An 18,417-nucleotide genomic window follows, 5' to 3' on the forward strand; every position below is an offset into this window, starting at 1 on the left:
TAATCTGGGCCTCACTCCTGTGAGGGTTCAATCTCGTGGAACATGAGACTCCAGGAAAATTCCAGTAAGTGCACTGACGGTGCACTCAGCTGCAGAGGAGGCAGTGGACGATCCTAAGTACCAAGGAAGCCTTCCCAGGTTTGGGGGGACAGCCTGAGTCAGCTCCTGACAGGCCGGGAACCCCAAGCTCTGTCTGGAGCCTCAGGACGGGAGGCTCAGGAGCGGTCTTCCTCCACAGCCTGCACAGCTCCACCAGCTTTCACCTGCACCTACTTCTCTGGCACCATCCTTTCTCTCTCAACTCTTGCCTTGGGCCCTAGTCTGCCCCTTCTCTGAAACACTTTTATCTCAGGTATCTGTGTGGCTCACTTCTTGACAATCCTTGGGTCTTAAATACCACCTCTTCAGGGAAATGTCCCCTTGCCCCTATTTAAAAACAATACTGCACCCCAAAACTTCCTTGCTTTCTTTTACTCCATAGCATTCCGTTGCCATATTGTCTGTCTGCCCCACTAGAATGTAAGTTGCCATATTGTCTGTCTGCCCCACTAGAATGTAAGTCCAAAAGTCCACCCAGGGGTGGAAACCTCGAATTGACTTGAGAATTACAGCTATGCCACCTCTGGACTGTTAAATGTACAAGAAATAAACTTCTATCATGTGGGACAGGGCGCTCGACCCGTCTCCTCATAGTCCTATGAGCTTATTATAGATTAAGGTAACTGACACACGTAGCCAGGGTCCTCCCTTCACCATACGGCAGAGCTGGAATTTGAACCCAAAGTCTTATCTTAACGCCACCTCCAAGGTTTCCCAAAGCACGCCAGGATCCCGGCCCCGCAGGGCGTTTACGGGTTACGGGCCCTCTGGAACGTCTGCAGAATGCCTCTTCGGGAAACGCTGCTTTCCCGTACCCTTTTTATTTGCTCCCGGGTTCCTTGTGTCCTAGACAACAGTCTTTTGAATTGTAGACCTCGGGAGCGGCTTGTGTGTTCGCACTTGGGTGGGAATCGAGAAGCAGCATCCCTCAGAGCCAGACGTGGCAGTGGTGACGGCAGGGGCAGGAGACTTCACACCAAGGGTAAAGGACCTGGGGAAGCCTGCTCCCTCACCCCGACCGGATTTCGTCTGGCACACGAAGTCTAAACTGCGTTGCCTGGAGTGGTGGGTGCCAGACGGCTAGCCCAAGGTGTGTGCTAACAAAATGGAACAGCGGTGGTCTTCTCCACCTGTCACAAGGCCACTTAAGTTGATGCTGAGGCTCCAGACACGCAAGCCCGCCTCCGAGGGCAAATCCTGAAGCAGAACCGGGAAGCCAAGCGCCTACCCCGGCCCTGGTTAACCGCCACGGACAGTTCCCAAAGCTGGTTCTGCTCCCTGCCCAGATCGCTCCCCCACCCACCTTCCGGCCCAAGACGCCCGGAAGGAGGAGGGACCCAGAGCGGAAAGGGGGGGGGGGGGGAAAACGACGGCAAGGGGCGTGGCCGAGGAGAGGGGCGTGTCCCGCGGGGAGGAGAGGGGCCTATGAGGGGCGTGCCCCCCGGGAGAGGCGGGGCTGAAAGGGGCGTGCTCCGCAGGGGGCGTGTCCTGCATGGATGGGCTAGGCTAACAGGGGCGTGTCCCACGGGGAGGGGAGGGGGCGTGCCCTATAGGGAGGGGCGAGCCCCGCAGGGAGGGGAGGGGCTGAGGAGAAGCCCGGGGGCTGGGCACACCCACTACCGGAACACGCGCACCCACCGGCAGAGGAGGGCGCCCCACAGGCCACTGTGCCCAGCTCTACAAATGAAGCGTTTTATTTACACCAAGTCTCTCTAGGCCCCAACCCCCGGGGAGAGGCCGACTACAGGGGGGCTGCAGAGGCTGGTCAGGGCAGAGGCTGGTCCGGAGGCAGAGGCCGCAAGGAACGGCGGGCAGCGGCGGGTCCTGAGTGGGCCGGGCCAGGCCGGGAGCGAAGGCACGAGGCCCTGGGAGCCTAGTCCCAGGGCATAGGTCCGCCCGTCCGGAGAAGGCGACATGGGGTCAGCTCCCTGGGGTCAGGCCAGGGTCCACACCGCCACAGCTCTGCTCATAGGATGGCGGGGCCTCTGCAGGGAGAAAGCCAGGTCTGCATGGGGCCCGTGGCTCCCCCTCCCTGCCAGGCCCCAGGCCCCCACTTACCATAGGGGTAGCCCCACGAGCTATACTCAGGGGGGAGGATCAAGGTACTGGTCGTGGGCACTGGCCCTCCAGAACCCTCTGCAAAGTAGGGCACGGTGGCACCTGTGGAGATGCACAAGGGAGGGGGCAACGGGTGGGGGGCAGGGCTGCCATCCTGAGGATGGGGTTCAGGGGCGCCAGGCACAGAGCCGAGGGCTGCAGGCGGCTGCTGCTGCTGTGAGTGGCTCTTGGTGGAGAGGGAGACAGGGTCCGAGAAGAAGTGGGGGCCACCAGCCACAGCCTCCGCCTCCTCCTGGGGTGGCGCTGAGGGCACCACCAGGCCTTGGCCTGGCCAGGGGCTCAGTGGGACGTGGTTCACAGCGATGTTGCCGATGAAGACCGGGAGGGTCACGATGGCTTCCGGCGTCTTCAGGGAGACCTGGGGAGGTTATGCGAGTGAGGAGCCAGGCCACGGGCCCCTCCTCCCACCCCACCCCGGTATCCCTACCACCTGCAGGTAGTAATCCACGTGGATGAGGCTGCAGCCCGGCAGGGCAGACTGGGGCAGGGCAGGCACCAGGATCTGCTCTTGCCACTGAGCCCGCCTCCAGGCCTTGACGCCGGCCCCCTCCACCTCGGCGATGGTCCGCACGTCATAAATCCAGCGCTTGGCCTTGTAGGACACTTTCTGGGGAAGGGCCAGCCTGTGAGCCTGGGCAGGCCAGCCACCTACCCCTCCTCTGCCCCATGGGGACAGGGCCCAGCAGGCGAGGGGACTCTGACCTGCAGCAGACTGGCCACCACAGGGCTGGTGTCCTTGCCTGACTGGTTCTCAATGTCAGCCTGCAGCCGCAGCACCTGCCCCACCACGTAGCCTCGGAGGTCGGTGCTGGCGGTGAGGACTACGCTACCTGTCTTCACCAGCTTGTAGGAGAACTTCTTGGTGGTGGAGGCCACATTGGGTTGCTTGGGAGAACAGGGAGGGGGTTTGGCAAGTGTGGGCAGGCGGGATCCTCGGGGTCAGCTCAGGACAGAGAGGCCGCTGCTCTTCCAGACCCTGGCCGCCTCTCACCTGTGCTGGGGACAGGGCGTCAGGCAACGGTGGGCCCACCCAGGAGGCCACTGCCCCAGGCTCACCTCGATGTCTGGGATGCTATTCAGGTTCAGGGGGCTCAAGATGTAGAACACGCGGCTGCACTGGTGATCCTTGGAAAAACGTGGTGTGTCGATGGTGGCCCGTACCTGGTGCACAATCTTCCCAAAAGGGCCCTCAAAGGACGTGGGAGCTGTGGCTGGAGAGAGAGCAGGGACTGGCACCCGACTGCCCCCCACCCCACCTCCCACCCACCCTCGCCAACTGTCACCACCTGGCCTGGCCAGGCTGGGCTCTCACCAGGAAGCAGGAACTGGAAGGGGAAGCTGTGCTCTCCAGCAGGCAGGCTCCCTGCAGAGACAGAAGGGAGGTAGGGGAGAGGGGACAAGGTGACCTCACAGGGCCCAGGACAGAAGCAGGCCCTGCAGCCAACCAGCTCACACTGCATCTGGCTGCTGGGCTCCCAGCCTCTGTCTCCAGCACCTCAGCAGCACGGGGCTGTGGCCTGGGCACAGGATGGGGGATGAGAGCTTGGCTTGAACAGGAGAGGGGGCAGAGCTGTTCCGGGGGCCGGAGCCCATCCAAATCCAGGAGAAGTTGGCCCTCTTCAGCCACCCAGCCCCCATCAGGCAATGCCCTGTGCCTGCCAGGGAGAGAAATCCAGCAAGGTGCACAGTCCTGGGAGAGGGTGGGCTAGCACGGGGATGCCAGAGGCGGATGGGGAAGTCAGGTGGACAGACAGACCCCACTCTCAGTGGGATGAGGTGAGGGACGGGTTCCCAGACTCACCCTTGTCGGCCAGGGACAGAGCGCTGTTGAAGTAGCCTTCCTCCACCACCCACGCTGTGTCATTGGCCTTGTTGGAGACCTTGCAGGACCCCGTGCAGGTCACCCGGATAGCTGCAAGGGGGGGGACAGCATAAGCCCCAACCAGGCTGGCCTGGGCCCCTCCCCAGCCCCAGCACAGGGATTCAGGCAGGACCGGCAGCACCCAGGACCGCCCAGCTAGGCCCTGGGAAGGCCAGCACATGGCCTGCTACCCTCCAGAGGACACTTCCTGTCTGTGCCACATCTTCAGGTGCTCTCAGCAAGCCAGGGTGGCGAGGCACAGAGTTCCACCTGTCGTGCCGTCCAGAACGTGAAGGCCCCGATGGTCACCCAGATGACCCCTGGGCAAACCCCCACACCCAGCCCCCACCCAACCAAACCTGTGAAAACCCAGCTCCCTACAGGGGATGCTTGGGAAACCCTAGGTGAACAGAGGCCTCTGGGGCAGCTGACCTCCGACCCCACCTTCCTGCTGCCTCTCAGGCAAGTCAGTTAGGCTGGGAGGCACCCCTTCAGGCTCCAGGAAGCTACCTATTAGCCCTCATGCTGCAGGAATGTGGTCAGACCCGCCTGAGCAGATAAGGAACCCAACAGTCTGGCACACCAGAGGGTGGGGACACCTTGGCTTCCTGGGCCAGTACTGCCCAGGAGCGCTGATTTCTGCATCTAGATGGCTTGGTCCTCCCCCCCACTCCCCAGGGGAAGCACGCACACCAGGAACCAGGCAGCAGGGTTGCTGCCGCCTTCCGTCCTGTGATCAGGAACTCAAATTCCTCCGTCCAGAGCCCACTGTGGTCAGAAGGCCATGGCTGGACCAGGCCCAGCAGAGGCTGGTCACCAGAGGGGACACCACGGCTGGAGACCCAAACAGGGCAGGGGGTGGGAGCTCAGTGACAGGTAGCCCTGTGGCTCCCTCCATTCCTTCCTCTCCCTGCGGGGCTGAGTCAAGGCCAAAGACTTTAGCCTGCCTGCCCAGCTGCCCGTCCTCCCCTGACCTGATGGACCGGTGAAGGGAAGGTAACTCGGAATTTGACACCCTCCTGACAGAGCCATCAGGCAGGAAGAATGCAGTGTCTCAAGTGCCCAGGGCTGGGGGCAGCCACACCAGGTCTGTCTGTGGTCTCCCCACGCAGGCCCCACCTTGCTGATGCAGGCCTCCTGTTGGTCCCACAGTGCACTGGGCTGCCCTCCACGAACCCGTGACTCGGCCTCCGCCCCATCAGCACTGCCAGTGACTGGCCCTCAGCCTCCGTGCCAGCCCAGCCTCACCACCCGGACCTCGGCCCTAATTTCTAATCCACGCTCCACCCGTCATCCCCTCCTAGGGCCAGACCTGGAACAGTTCCCACCCTGGAGGTTTGGGACACCAGCAGTGCTCCTACAGACCAACACATCCCAAGAGAGGCACGGCATGGAATGAGCAGAGAAGGGGAAGCCTGACTGTAAAGTAACTAGAAGACGTCCTGGTGGATTGCAGGCGTCACACTGCTGGAAACATTCCTCGTGGACAGGGTGCGTCCCCCCTTGAATCCGGCTGCCCTGGGAATGCTGGGAACAACGGAGTGTGCTGGAAGGGGTGCAATGGTCCCCAGACTGGCCCAGTGACAGCTGAGCACTGTCAAGTGACCACAGTGGATGGGACACAGAGCTGAAGAATCACCCTGTCGAGCTCTGCCCAAAATCCTAACCCACAACAGCACAAGTTATAATAAAATGGTTGCTTTAAACAACTTAGTTTAGGCGTGATTTGTTTACTTAGAGGTGACTTTCACACAGCAGCAGATAAAGGAATAGCTGTCTAACCTCACTAGAACTCACGGAAACTCATATGACTTACCATTTAACCCATCAGATTGGCAAATATTAAACATTCTGATACGTGTTGTAGAGAAAGGAGAAAAACAGACACTTGCTTATAGCAATCAACCTGTCGGCTGATACGACGGAGGCCCTGGAGAAGGAGCAGGCAGATCTGCTATAATTTTACACACGCGTTCCAGGGATCCAGCAGTTCCCCTTAGAATCTCACCCTGTTCACCCTGTTCAACCCTGCTCCTAATAGCAAACAATCTAGGCATAGCCTACGTGTCCAAAAGCAGGGCAGCTGAAACGGGCACACACTCAGCCAGGACCCGGCCACACGATTAAGGTGAACAAGCCAGGGTGGCACCTGGCCCCAGAAAAACAAACCGGCCCTTGGTTATTCCAGGCAGGCTCGAACTCTGTGAACTTCCCAACGACTGTGCCAGGGCCCCCTCTGCACACATGCTGTGAGGCCCCCTTCGGGGACCCTGCCTGGATGAGCAGCCTCCAACCACCGACTGGAAACAAACTCCCATTCCTGTCCAATCTCTCCTCCGCAGGGGAATAATGGAGGCGCAGGGGGAATTGGAGGTTTGGGGCTGCTCCGGTTCTCTAAGGAGAATCATCATGCGGATCCTGTGCCAGAGTGGCTTCTGGAACTTTCCTCTTGAGCCAGCACTCTCACCTGTCCAGCAGCCCTCCTCCTATGTACCACCTGCAGTCTGAACATGAAGACTTCTGCTTGCTCCCCCTCTGGTCCCAAAGGTCTGTCCCAGCCTCCATCAGCTCCCTCAAACCTGGGGCAGCCCAGCCTCTGCCACATCCTTTCACTGCAGCTCTGGCCTGCAAGCCACTTCCCTCTGTCCTGTTTCCAAATCTGTAACACGAGAGGAATGACAACGCCCACCTCCCAGGGTTGCTATGAGGACTGATGGATTGGTCCTTGGGAAGTGGGAATGGCATCTGGCCCAGGGAGCCCAGGGAGCCGGCAGAGCTGGGAGCTGGCTGCTACTGTTGTCCGGGCATCACCCTCCCTCGTCGCCCACCTCGAGAGCAGAACACAGGGCAGCCCCGCCTGACCGGCAGCCCCGCCTGACCCCCAGCCTCTGGCTGGGCTGGACCCAGTCTCCAGGAAAACAGCTCCTTCTCCAGCTTTCTTCCACATCAGCTCCCAAGGCAGCCGGCGTCCCCAAGGCTGAGTGCAGACCACCACTGACACTCCTCAGTCAAGTGTTTAGAGGCCTGCTGCCCCCCACCCTCCGTGTCCTCCTGGGGGCCCCCCTATTGCATCAGTGGCTGGTAACAGGAGCTCAACAAGTGTCTTTTGAGGGAAAGGAAAAACAAGAACCATGGTCTTTCCTCTTTCACACCCCGGCAGGGCCGGAGGCCTACAGAGGCCCCAGCACCAGCATCCCCCCTACCCCTGGGGGGCAGCCTGAAAATAATACCCTCTCTGGCGCGAGGCCAGTGGTTGCTGGACTCTCCAGCCTGTGACCTAACCTGCTCCTCCCCGCCTCAGGGCTCTTACAGTCAGGGACTCCCTCAGCCTCCTGGGGCCCAGCTGTCCATTTACCCACATGCTACCCACCACGTGGAGGCTGCAGGGCTCTAACCAGCCCAGGTTAGTCACGCGCAGCTCAGGCCACCCCTTCACTGTGGTCAACAACAGCCTGTTCGCCCTGGGCCCCAGCTACAGGGGGTGACAGGGCAGCGAGCCAGGAGGAGAGCTCTGCGTGGGGTCTCTGTGGTGTCCGTCTGTCCTCCAGCCACGGCCCACCCCTCCTTCCTGTGCCCTGCCAGCCGCACTCACCTCTCACTTGTGCCCCAGAGCAGAGCTGCACTGTCCCCCCGGTGTCCCTGCCACAAGCACACCTACCCCCACCCAACCCCAAACTCCAACTGGGGAGACAGGAAAGAGGCGACACGTTACGGAGATGGGCGGTGTCACCGGTCCGGGACGGAGGAGGCAGCTGCCCAGAGAGGATGGCGGCTCTGCATCCTCAGCGGGCACCCCAAGCGCTGAACGGTCAACCACACGGGGGCTTGGAAGGTCAAGGCCCAGAGGGAAGCCCGGCAGCTGTGGTTCTGGCCAAGCACCCCAAGGTAGAGAAGTGCCCCAGGACGGACACACCACACAACCTCACACTCAGAGCCGGGGTCAGGAGAGAGACCCCGCCCAGGCTGCGGTTCGCCCACAGCCCAGAGGGACCAGCTGTGATGTCCCCCGCAGGGCCCGGTTCACACCTCAGGCAGCAGACGAGGCCAGCGCCGGCAGGGAGCCCTAGCTAGGGGCGCCGCAGCAACCGGATCCCCGGTCTCAAAGTCCCAGATGTCTGCGCCAGCAGAGGGACCGGCGAGGAGGGCTCAGGGTCGGCTCCCAGATGCCCGCTACGGCGGGGGCCTACGGCACGCAGGGATTAGCAAGATCCTCCCAGCCCTTAGGGACTAGCCTCGGGCTGGGTGTAAGCAGTGCCCTGCAGCCCCCCCGGGGACCCGCACACTCGGCGGGGCTGCCTGGGTGTATGGGAGAGAAAGCCCAGCGCGGGCTGGGCTCCAGGTGAGGGCCCAGCAGCTGCGGGGCGCAGCGGACCGGAGACCCGACAGGGAAGATCAGAGGCGTCGCGGGTCCAGGTCAGAGTGGCCTTCGGCGAAGTAGACAGGCTCGAAGCCCGCGCCCCGAGTCTGGACGGCCCTTGGCGGAGAGGACAGGAAGGGCAGATGCGGAAGGACTGGGCCACCCGGGCCTCCCTGCTCCGCCCCGACCGCCGCCGGCCTCCCACCCCCGCGGTCCGCCGCCCGGCCGGCCGCCCCGCGGCGCTCCCCGCAGCCGGACGCGCGCCCCCGGCCTCGCGGGTCCCGGGCCCAGCGGCCGCGCGCCGCTTCGGAGCCCCGCCCGGCCCGCCGCAGGTGCGGCCCTTCCCGGACCCCGCGCCCACCTCGGAAGGGCAGCGGCGCCGCCAGGCGCACGCGCACGGCCCCCGCCAGCGGCTCCCCCGGGCTGTAGACGACGCGGCCGTGGCTCAGGCGGACCTCGAAGAGCTGCACCCGTCCCATGCCGCGGCCCTCCGGGGCGGCCGCGCGCTGCCGCCCCCGCCGCTGCCGCTGCCACTGCCACTGCCGCCGCGCGCCCAGCCCCGCCCTCGCTGCCCCGCCCCCGCCCCGCCCCCGCTCCCGCCTCGCCCGGCCCCCTGCTCCCCCCGCCCCCCATCCCTCTCCGCTCTTGTCCCCACCCTTCCCCGCCCCCCTCGGCCCCCCAGCTCCCCACGCTGGCTCCTGCCCGCCCCCCAGCCCCGCCTCGGTCCGTCCCCCCAACCCGCCCTTCCCCGCCCCGCCCCGGCCCGCAGGGTGGAGCTCGGGCTCAGCCCGCGGGAACCCGGCGCACCTGCGCCCCCTGCTGCCTCACCTGTGGAGGGGGCGGGCCGGGCCGACGCCCCCTCCCAGGCTCCGCCCCGGGGTCGCCACCGTGCCGCGTGTCTACACTGAGGGAAGTCTCCAGGCTGGGCCTGTGTCGGGGCGGGGAGCGCTTGGCCTGCGGCAGCGGGAGGGAGAGGTGAGGGGAGGGGCTCGATACCCAGGGGCGGATTCGAGGGCAAATGCGGGAGTCTAGGAGACAGAAGGCCGTGCTTGGCTTAGAGAAGGTGCTGGGCGCCTACTGGCAGGTTAAATATGGGGTTGCTTGAAGGAGGGCGTCAAGGTGAGGCCAGGTTTTTGTCCAGAACAGCTGGGCGAATGGGGTGGCATTTTTCTGATGGAGACGACCGGCCTAGATACAAGTTGTTTGGGGGGTGGGGAAGGGGAGAAATGGTGACTGGCAGAGTCAGAGGTGCCTGTTAGGCACCCAAGTGAACTGGCACTTCTAGGCATGAGTCTGCGGGAGACAAAGGACGAACGATTTGCCAGACCCTTGTTTGTAGATGGTGACTCTATTCAGGACGCTGATGACATCAGAAGTCGGGGTGAAAGCCACAGAAACCTAATCTAGCCCTCCAGCAAAAGGAGAGGGGCCTTACAGACTGAGGGGTCCACTGGGCCAGGCTGAGGAAAGGGAGCAGCCAGGGAGGCCCTGAGGGCCAGGGGTATGCAGCAGGCGCCAGGTCCACCTGGTTTACCCGGGATTCTGATGCCTCAGGAGGGAGGGTCTGACTGGCCAGCTTGACACTTTCCTGTCAGGACTGTGCAAACTCCCTGAACAAGGAGTTTGGGGTACCCATGGGATGGGGGAGGATGGTGGGCAGCCCCAAAAAGACAAGTGTCCATGGCAGAAATCAAAAAGGAAGTGTTGGGCTTCCCTGGTGGCTCAGTGGTTCAGAGTCCGCCTGCCAAGGCAGGGGACACAGGTTCGATCCCTGGTCTGGGATGATCTCACATGCCCTGGAGCAATTAAGCCCGAGCGCCACAACTGCTGAGCCTGCACTCTGGAGCCCGCGAGCCACAACTACTGAGCCCACGTGCCACAGCTGCTGAGGTCCATGCGCCTAGAGCCTGTGCTCTGCAACAGGAGAGGCCACCACAGTGAGAAGCCCGCGCACTGCAGCGAAGAGTGGCCCCCGCTCGACGCAATTGGAGGAAGTCCCGCACGCAGCAACAAAGACCCAATATAGCCAAAAATAAATGGATAACTAAATAAATTTATTAAAAAAAAAAAAAGGAAGTGTTTGAGGAGGCAGGGAGAGACGCTGTGTTGGCTGCTGCTGAGATGGAGGAGATGGGGGCAGAAAATGGGTGACCTTACCCCAGGTCACACCTGTTTCCCACAGTCGCACCCTACAGGGCTCTGCACATCCTTTCCTCTGACCCCCTCTCCCACCCACCCCCTGGTCTAGAAGCTCTGCTGCTGTGCTCTCATGTCCACCATCATCACCACCCTGACTTCGCTTTTCTCTGAACATTCCTTTCCTCATGCTCTCATGGAGCCCGGGGTTCCCCTGGAGGCTCTAAAGTGTAAATGTTTATTTTCGTACAACCCCTGTACCCCTGGGCCTGCAGGTAGGGTGGATGCTCTCCTGACTCCTTATGACCACTTCCAGACCATTTTCCCCTTTGCCCTAATAGCTGCCAGCCTTAACTCTCATTTTCTCAGAATAATAATTCATTCCCCCCTCCACTCTTGCTGTTACCTTCAAAGCCGAGGCCCGCCCCCCTTATTCTTTGGTGATTTCAGCTCCTGACTCACTCACTTTCATTCTCTCCAGTACCACTTGTGCAGGAATTCTGACTTCAGAATCCACATAGGTTTCCTTCCAACCTCAACCTCCTGGCCTCTATCTTAACGTGAACCCAGGATTTGTTTTAATCAGCTATGGTAAGGTGACAGACACAACGCCAACTGCCTTGAAAGAAGAGTTTAGAACTTACAGTTCCCAAGTGGGGCATGCCACACCATGCAGGGCCACATGGGGAAGCACCGGTGTCATCAGGAGCAGGAGGGAGAGGAGAGCTCAGCCAGAGCCTTTACTGTGTTTTCAGTGGGAAGGAGGCAGGGTACGCAAGTTTGAGCAAGTTTAGGATTGGATAGTTTGAATAATTTCAGTGGTCTCTAGTTGTCCAGTACCCGGCCCTGGGTGATTTAGGCAGGGAAATACTGGCCTGGTGTGCTGGTTACAGGAGGTGGTTGGGGTGTGGGCTCTGGATCGGTTGGTTTGCATGTGAAAGGTGTGTTGGCGGGTGAGTTGTTTGCTGTCTCTAGGAATTAGCCAGCCTGGGAAGGGCAGTCTCTCCCCAGCCAGCAAGGCCCTCAAGATGTCAAAGCATCAGAGATCTAGAAAATAAAAAACATGATCAAAGCAGTGCTCATTCCCTTGACTCCTGTCCTCTGAGAACCTTCCCCAGCTGGCTTCAGCAGCCCCTCCTGTGGCTTTAGGTTTGTCTGAACAACGTCACCCAACAACTTCTCTTACCCCTTTCCACTCACGCTGTTACTCCCATCAGCAGGTGGGTTCCACCCCCCCCCCCCCCCACTGAATGGGGCTGGCCCCTTGACTTGCTTGAACTGCCAGAGAGAGAGATGCCATGCCAGTTTCAGGCTCTAAGAAGGGCTGGCAGCTTTTGTTTTCATTCCCTGACAGTCCTGAGCTGCCATGTGACAATATCTGGCTACTCCTCTGGAGAGATCACCTAGAGAGAAAGGGAAAGCCTGGACGTAAGAGTCTCAGACTTCTCGCCTCACTCACACATCCTGACTGTGGCTCTGTGAAGGACCCTGGCTGTTTCAGCTGTCTATTGTCGCATAACAAACCACCCAAATTTATTACTTACTCTGAAAACTAGGTTGCATTCAGCTGGGAGGCTCTTCTACTCTGTGTGGTATCTGCCTGGTTAGAATGGCCAAGATGTCTTTTTGCTGGTGTCTGACACCTTGACTCGGGTGGCGGGGCAGCTGGGGGCTGGTCAAGTATCCCTTCCCTGAGGCCTCTCCACATGGTTTGGGGTTCTGCACAGCATGAGGGTCTCCAGGTAGTAAGACTGATTACCTGTGAGCAGGCCCCCAAGAGGGAGGAAGGTAAAGCTGCCAGTCCTCTGGCCTGGGCTTGGAAGTCCCAGAACTTTCTACCAGATTAAGTGCATCAAAACAGTCACAGGGGGCTTCCATGGTGGCACAGTGGTTAAGAATCCGCCTGCCAAGGCAGGGGACACGGGCTCGAGCCCTGGTCCAGGAAGATCCCACATGCCTCGGAGCAACTAAGCCCATGCGCCACAACTACTGAGCCTGCACTCTAGAGCCTGTGAGCTACAACTATTGAGACTGCGTGCCACAACTACTGAAGCCCGCACGTCTAGAGCCCGTGCTCCGCAACAAGAGAAGCCACTGCAATGAGAAGCCTGCGCACTGCAATGAAGAGTAGCCCCCACTCGCCACAAGTAGAGAAAGCCTGTGCACAGCAATGAAGACCCAATGCAGCCAAAAATAAATAAATTAAATTAATAAAATTTTTTTAAAAAAAACAGTCACAGGAGGGAGATTCCTGGCAGTCCAGTGGTTAGGACTCAGTGCTCTCACTGCCGTGGGCCAGGTTCAATCACTGGTCAGGGAACTAAGATCCCACAAGCTGCGAAGTGTGGCCAAAAAAAACCCCCAGAAACAGTCACAGGACGAGTGAGGATGGAGCATCACACCTGACAGGGAGGGAAGGAATTGATGGTGAGAATTTGAGACAAACTACCCACCAGCCAATAGCAGAAGAGTCAACCAGCTGAGCCCAATCTCATCACGGAATAATTAGAAAATCAACAGTTTTTTTTTTTTTTTTTAAGAGCTCCTGACCTATTTATTTATTTTATTTTATTTTTTTGGCTGTGTTGGGTCTTCGTTTCTATGCGAGGGCTTTCTCTAGTTGTGGCAAGCGGGGGCCACTCTTCATCGTGGTGCGCGGGCCTTTCACTGTCGCAGCCTGTCTTGTTGCGGGGCACAGGCTCCAGACACGCAGGCTCAGTAGTTGTGGCTCACGGGCCTAGTTGCTCCGCGGCATGTGGGATCTTCCCAGACCAGGGCTCGAACCCGTGTCCCCTGCATTGGCAGGCAGATTCTCAACCACTGCGCCACCAGGGAAGCCCCAACAGCTGTTTTAAGCCATTATTATGCAGCAGCACATACCTGGAACAGACACTGACACTTAAAAGTGAGATGCTGCCTCGGAAAATCTACAAACAACAAATGCTGGAGAGGGTGTGGAGAAAAGGGAACCCTCTTGCACTGTTGGTGGGAATGTAAATTGATACAGCCACTATGGAGAACAGTATGGAAGTTCCTTAAAAAACTAAAAATAGAATTACCATATGACCCAGCAATGCCACTACTGGGCATATACCCAGAGAAAACCATAATTCAAAAAGACATATACACCCCAATGTTCATTGCAGCACTATTTACAATAGCCAGGACATGGAAGCAACCTAAATGTCCGATAACAGACGGATGGATAAAGAAGATGTGGCACATATATACAATGGAATATTACTCAGCCATAAAAAGAAACGAAACTGAGTTATCTGTAGTGAGGTGGATGGACCTAGAGTCTGTCATACAGAGTGAAGTAAGTTAGAAAGAGAAAAACAAATATAGTATATTAACGCATAGATGTGGAACCTAGAAAAATGGTACAGATGAACCGGTTTGCAGGGCAGAAATAAGAGACACAGATGTAGAGGACAAACATATGGACAAAAAGGGGGCAAAGTGACGGGGGGTGGTGGTGGTGATGGGATGAACTGGGAGATTGGGATTGACATATATACGCTAATATGTATAAAATAGATAACTAATAAGAACCTGCTGTATAAAAAATAAAATTCAAAAATTCAACAACAAAAAAAGTGAGATGCTGCCATCACAAAATTCTGAAATGTGGCCCTGACTTTGGAACCAGGCAGCAGGAGGACCTGGCAGGCAGTGAGGACATTGCTGGTGGAGGCCCGAGAAGGGCGGAGCCCAGTCAGGTATTGGCGGAAAAGTGGGACACCATTGCCTGTGGTAACGGGGGAGGCAGAAAATATATCTAAGGATCTGATCTTCCTGGCAGAAAGCTTAAAGGGCCAACCGGCTTCTTTCAGTCATTTATGCTAAAGTGAAATAAAGAAAAGAGAAATGAACTAAAGAAGTAATGTTCCATGTTCCAGCAGGAGTTGGAGGAAGTATTTCAAGCCAGGTCCTGCAGCTGGAAAGTAACAACTATTTCTCAATCTCAGCCTTTCCAGGCAGCAAAGGTTCTCAAGGTAAGAAATGGCATCGTGGGGAAGATCAAATCCAGGGCACTGCAGCAAAACACAACCTCAGGGTTAAAAGAAATCCAAGGGCATGGCGTATGACCCCTTGTTAAGACCTCTGAAAGATTCCCAGGGGACGGGACCCTCATAGATGCTGTCAGCCATACAGAAGCGCCTCCAGGCGTCTTGAGGTCTTTGTGCCACAGCACATGGCTCGACGTCCAAAGCAGAAAGGAGCCGCTCAAAGATATTTGCAGTGTAGCTTCTGTCTACTAAAATGTGTTATAATTTGACACCTAGAAAATCCACAAAGTTTTTTTTAGGGGTTGTATTTGCTTGAACTACAATGGACAAAGTTCGAAATAAAAGAGGCCTCTGGGCTCTCAACTGTCTCCAGGCAAGAAGCAGGCTGAGGAGGCTACTCAGCAGCAAAGGGCCCATTTCCCATGGCAAAGGGAGGACGACCGAGCACGCAGGGCCAAGAGGCAGAGGGAGAAGCCGCTGGGAACCATAGAAAAGGGTGGGTGGGTTAGGGAACCACTTGCCGGGAGCAGACAAGCCCTTACAGGAGCACTGTGACAGCTGTCTGCTGGATTTCAACACTGCTGTGCGCCCGTGGCTGCAGGGGGCACGCCCCCTTCTCCTTTTTGAACCGGGTGTCTGTTCACTTATCCTGTGCTTCCCCTTGGAATGTTGGGTCTTGGGGGGCAGACAACTTGCCTCTGGCCTTGTTGCACATCATAAGCCAAGAGCCACGGTGAGGTGGTGGTTCTAGGGTCTCCACGTGGGAGAAGCATGAATCATTAGGGGTCAGAGGGTGGACGGGTGGGGGGCAGGCTGTTCCACTGGCAGCCCCCACAACGCGCCACACTTTCAGGACTCATGCTCTTGTGCACATCCCTCCCACACGGACTCCAAGCTCGCCTGCGTGACTTGCTTTGGCCAGCAGGATACTAGCAGGTGTCATTCAAGCAGAGGCCCACTGGGACCTGTCACTTAGAGCAGAGCCTCCACATGGTAAGCAGTCCAGCTCTCCTGCCTGGATAATGGTACACCACACCCAGGGTCACATGGAAGAAAATGAGGTGCTCCGGGCGAATTTCCAGCTGAGTCCAACCGAAGGACGTATCCGGCTGACACAGTGTGGAACAGAAGATGCCCAGTCAGTCACAGAATTGTGCAAAATAATAAGTTGATGTGCTTTTAAGCCATGAAGTTTGGGGGGGTGGGGTTGTCACAGGCCAGCAGGTAACTGAGACACGATCATCCCCAGCACCTGCAGCCCCTTGCAAAAGTCTCTGAAGCACTTCCCGTCCTTGCTCACTCCCTCTATCAGCGATCCTTTGAACCCACTGGGACCTCCAACCCTCGGATCTGCCCCTCTGGTGTCCTCTCTTCTTTACTTGCTGAGCTCAGATGCCCCGGGCAAGCATCCCTCTCTTAGACAGCTCGCTCTCTCCCCCTCACCTCACTGCACTCGCCCAGCATAACCACAGTCTTGGCTGAATCCAACTCTTTCTCCTTGCCTTCTCGGGAGCAGCCTAAATAGGCTGGAGAAAAACACACAGTCACACGGACTGGTCCCCTTGACACTGCCGGGCCATCCTACTGTCTTTTCCTAGTTCCCTCCTGGTCCTCCTGGTCCTCTCTCCTTGGACCACACTCCCTTCTCACCTTCAACTGATGGCCTCGTTCTCATCAGAAGAGAACTCCCCAGATTCCTACATCCACATCCACTCACCTCTCAGACTCCTCTTCAAGCTGTGGCTGAGCTGAACCACCCAGGCTCCTGTCAGAGGCCAGCCCCCGCCCTCCCCTCTCAGGCGATTGCCTCACCTCTTTCTCCTCCATGGGCTCATTCCCACTGGTGGACAACATGCTGCTTCCTTTCCCACTATAAAACCAACACTCTCTCTGGACTTGCCTTTTCTTTCTTGCTTTGGCCGTTTCTCTGCTCCTTTTCAGCCAGAACACCCCAGAAGAGTTGTCAGTCTCAAGGTTTCCAAGCCTTTCCTTCCACTCCCCCTTAGCCCGTTCAGTTGGGCTTATTCCTCCATCACTTACTTGTCAAGGTGACCAGTGCCCTCGTGCTGTGTGCTCTATTGACTAATTCCCAGTGCCCACTGACCGGGACCTCTCAGCAGCATCAGACAAGGCTGATCCCTCCCGCTCACCCTAGCACTGTCTTCACTTGGCTCCTGGCCCACTGCCCTCTCCTGGTTTCCCTCATACCTGACGTCCTCATTCTCTTTACCAGCTCCTTCTCTTTTCAACCTCCCTCTCCCCTTAGTATGAGAGTACCCAGGGCTCAATCTTTTTCCTCTCTTTTTCTCTATTTGCATTTCCTCCCATGGTGAGCTCATCCAGCTGTGTGGCTTTAAATACAACAAATATGCTAATGAACGCCAAATCTGTACCTCAGGCTGGACACCTCCCTGAACGCCATATTCACGTATTCAACTGCCTTATAACCTTAACGTGCAGCCTGAGGGAGAAATACATTTTTATTTTGCTAAGCTGCTGAGAATTGAGGGATGTTTGTTACTGCAGCATAACCAGGGCTATCCTGACTGCTACAGAACACTGCCACCACAGGTGTCCCAACATCATCGTTTCTTGGCTGGGTGCTTGCATTAGTTTCCTAAACAGCCTGCCTGCTTCCACTCTTTCTGGCATTGTCTCCATCAGCCAGTGTGATGCACTGAATAGCTATTCCTCTGCTCCAATCCTCCAGTGGCTCACTTTTCTGAGTGTAAAAGTCAAAGTCCTCACGAGAGTCTACATGACCCCCTTCCCGTCCTCCACCTCTCTGGCCTTGTCCCCTGTTGCTCTCATGCACTCCCTTGCTCACGGTGGCCACGTCCACTTCTCACACACACCAAATGTGTTCCCAGTTTATGGCCTTGGCACTGTCTCTTCCCTCTGCTGGAGATGCTCTTCCCCTAGAGCCCACATGGCTCACTCCTCCTCCTCCTCCCAGTTTGTTCAAATTACTTGGCAATGAGGCCTACCCCGCCCACCACCTTTCGTGGATCCCCAACTCCCTAATGCTGATCTACTTGTTTCCCCACAGCACTGATCACTTTTTAACATGGCATATAACTCACAGGTCACTAGCCTTTTCTGCCTCCCTCGCTATAACAGGGGTTTTCAATTTGTTGGGTGCACCGGTGTTAGAGTGGTTTCATCGGGCGCTGGGGGTGAGAGCCCGCTGGAGTGGTTGCCAGGAGACAGGTAAAGCCCCGCCAAAGTCCTCAGCCCTTGGAGTTCCTGTTCAGGAAGGACCTGGCCCAGGCTGTTCAGCGCACCGGCTCGAAGCCCAGGGAAGCCTGGTGTAGCCCGAGGATGGGCTATAGCGGCGGTCCCCAACCTTTTTGGCACCAGGGACCAGTTTCGTGGAAGACAGTTTTCCACAGACCGAGGGCGGGGGCGGGGGCGGGGGTCGGGGGGCGTGTTCAGGCGGTAATGCGAGCGATAGGGAGCGGCAGATGAAGCTTCGCTCTCTCGCCCACTGCTCACCTCCTGCTGTGCACCCAGGCCGCGGACTGGTACCGGTCCATAGACTGGGGGTTGGGGACCCCTGGGCTACAGGGTCCTGATCCGGGCCCCTGTGTGGAGGCGGCCAGGGAGGAGGGCGGGCCTGTCGGCAATGGACCCAGACCCTACGCCACAGTGGCCCCTGGGCTCCGGGTCCCTGTCCCCACTCCGGCCTCCTGCCCGCTGTCCGAGGACGGGGGACGGTTTAAGGGCAGCCGCAGCCAGTCCCGCAGGGACCCCGACCTGCAGAGCCCGGACGGCCCGGGGCGCGGAGCCAGGCCGCCCTCCTCGAGGGGTGGGGGCCGGGTCGGGGTCGCGGG

At 58.3% G+C, this 18,417-nt stretch overlaps 1 protein-coding gene across 3 annotated transcripts; it reads right to left on the minus strand.

Moving 5' to 3' along the window:
• Positions 1 to 1,777: 1,777 nt before the first annotated feature.
• On the minus strand, positions 1,778 to 8,968 carry ARRDC1 (arrestin domain containing 1). 3 transcript variants are annotated; one of them, XM_061199521.1, is made up of 8 exons: positions 8,797 to 8,968; positions 4,019 to 4,129; positions 3,530 to 3,580; positions 3,274 to 3,428; positions 2,920 to 3,102; positions 2,648 to 2,824; positions 2,158 to 2,563; positions 1,778 to 2,084 (listed from the first exon to the last, which is right to left on the minus strand). In XM_061199521.1, exons 1-8 carry the CDS (start codon positions 8,912 to 8,914, stop codon positions 2,020 to 2,022), a joined length of 1,266 nt encoding a protein of 421 aa, XP_061055504.1. In that variant the 5' UTR covers positions 8,915 to 8,968; the 3' UTR covers positions 1,778 to 2,019. The 3 variants fall into 3 exon arrangements, with proteins under 3 accessions (XP_061055504.1, XP_061055503.1, XP_061055502.1); XM_061199520.1 differs by having other exon boundaries at positions 2,158 to 2,575; XM_061199519.1 differs by having other exon boundaries at positions 1,778 to 2,575.
• Between the last annotated feature and the right edge of the window lie 9,449 nt (positions 8,969 to 18,417).

This window comes from Eubalaena glacialis, chromosome 9 (assembly GCF_028564815.1).
Source record: "Eubalaena glacialis isolate mEubGla1 chromosome 9, mEubGla1.1.hap2.+ XY, whole genome shotgun sequence".
Taxonomy (NCBI): Eukaryota; Metazoa; Chordata; class Mammalia; order Artiodactyla; family Balaenidae; genus Eubalaena; species Eubalaena glacialis.

Coding starts and splice junctions, on each gene's coding strand:
- ARRDC1 (XM_061199519.1), bottom strand. CDS start 8,914: ATGGGACGGGTGCAGCTCTTCGAGGTCCGCCTGAGCCACGGCCGCGTC. Junction 3,581..4,018: donor TCTGTCCCTGGCCGACAAGG/GTGAGTCTGGGA, acceptor CTGTCTCTGCAG/GGAGCCTGCCTGCTGGAGAG. Junction 3,429..3,529: donor CTTCCAGTTCCTGCTTCCTG/GTGAGAGCCCAG, acceptor CTCTCTCTCCAG/CCACAGCTCCCACGTCCTTT.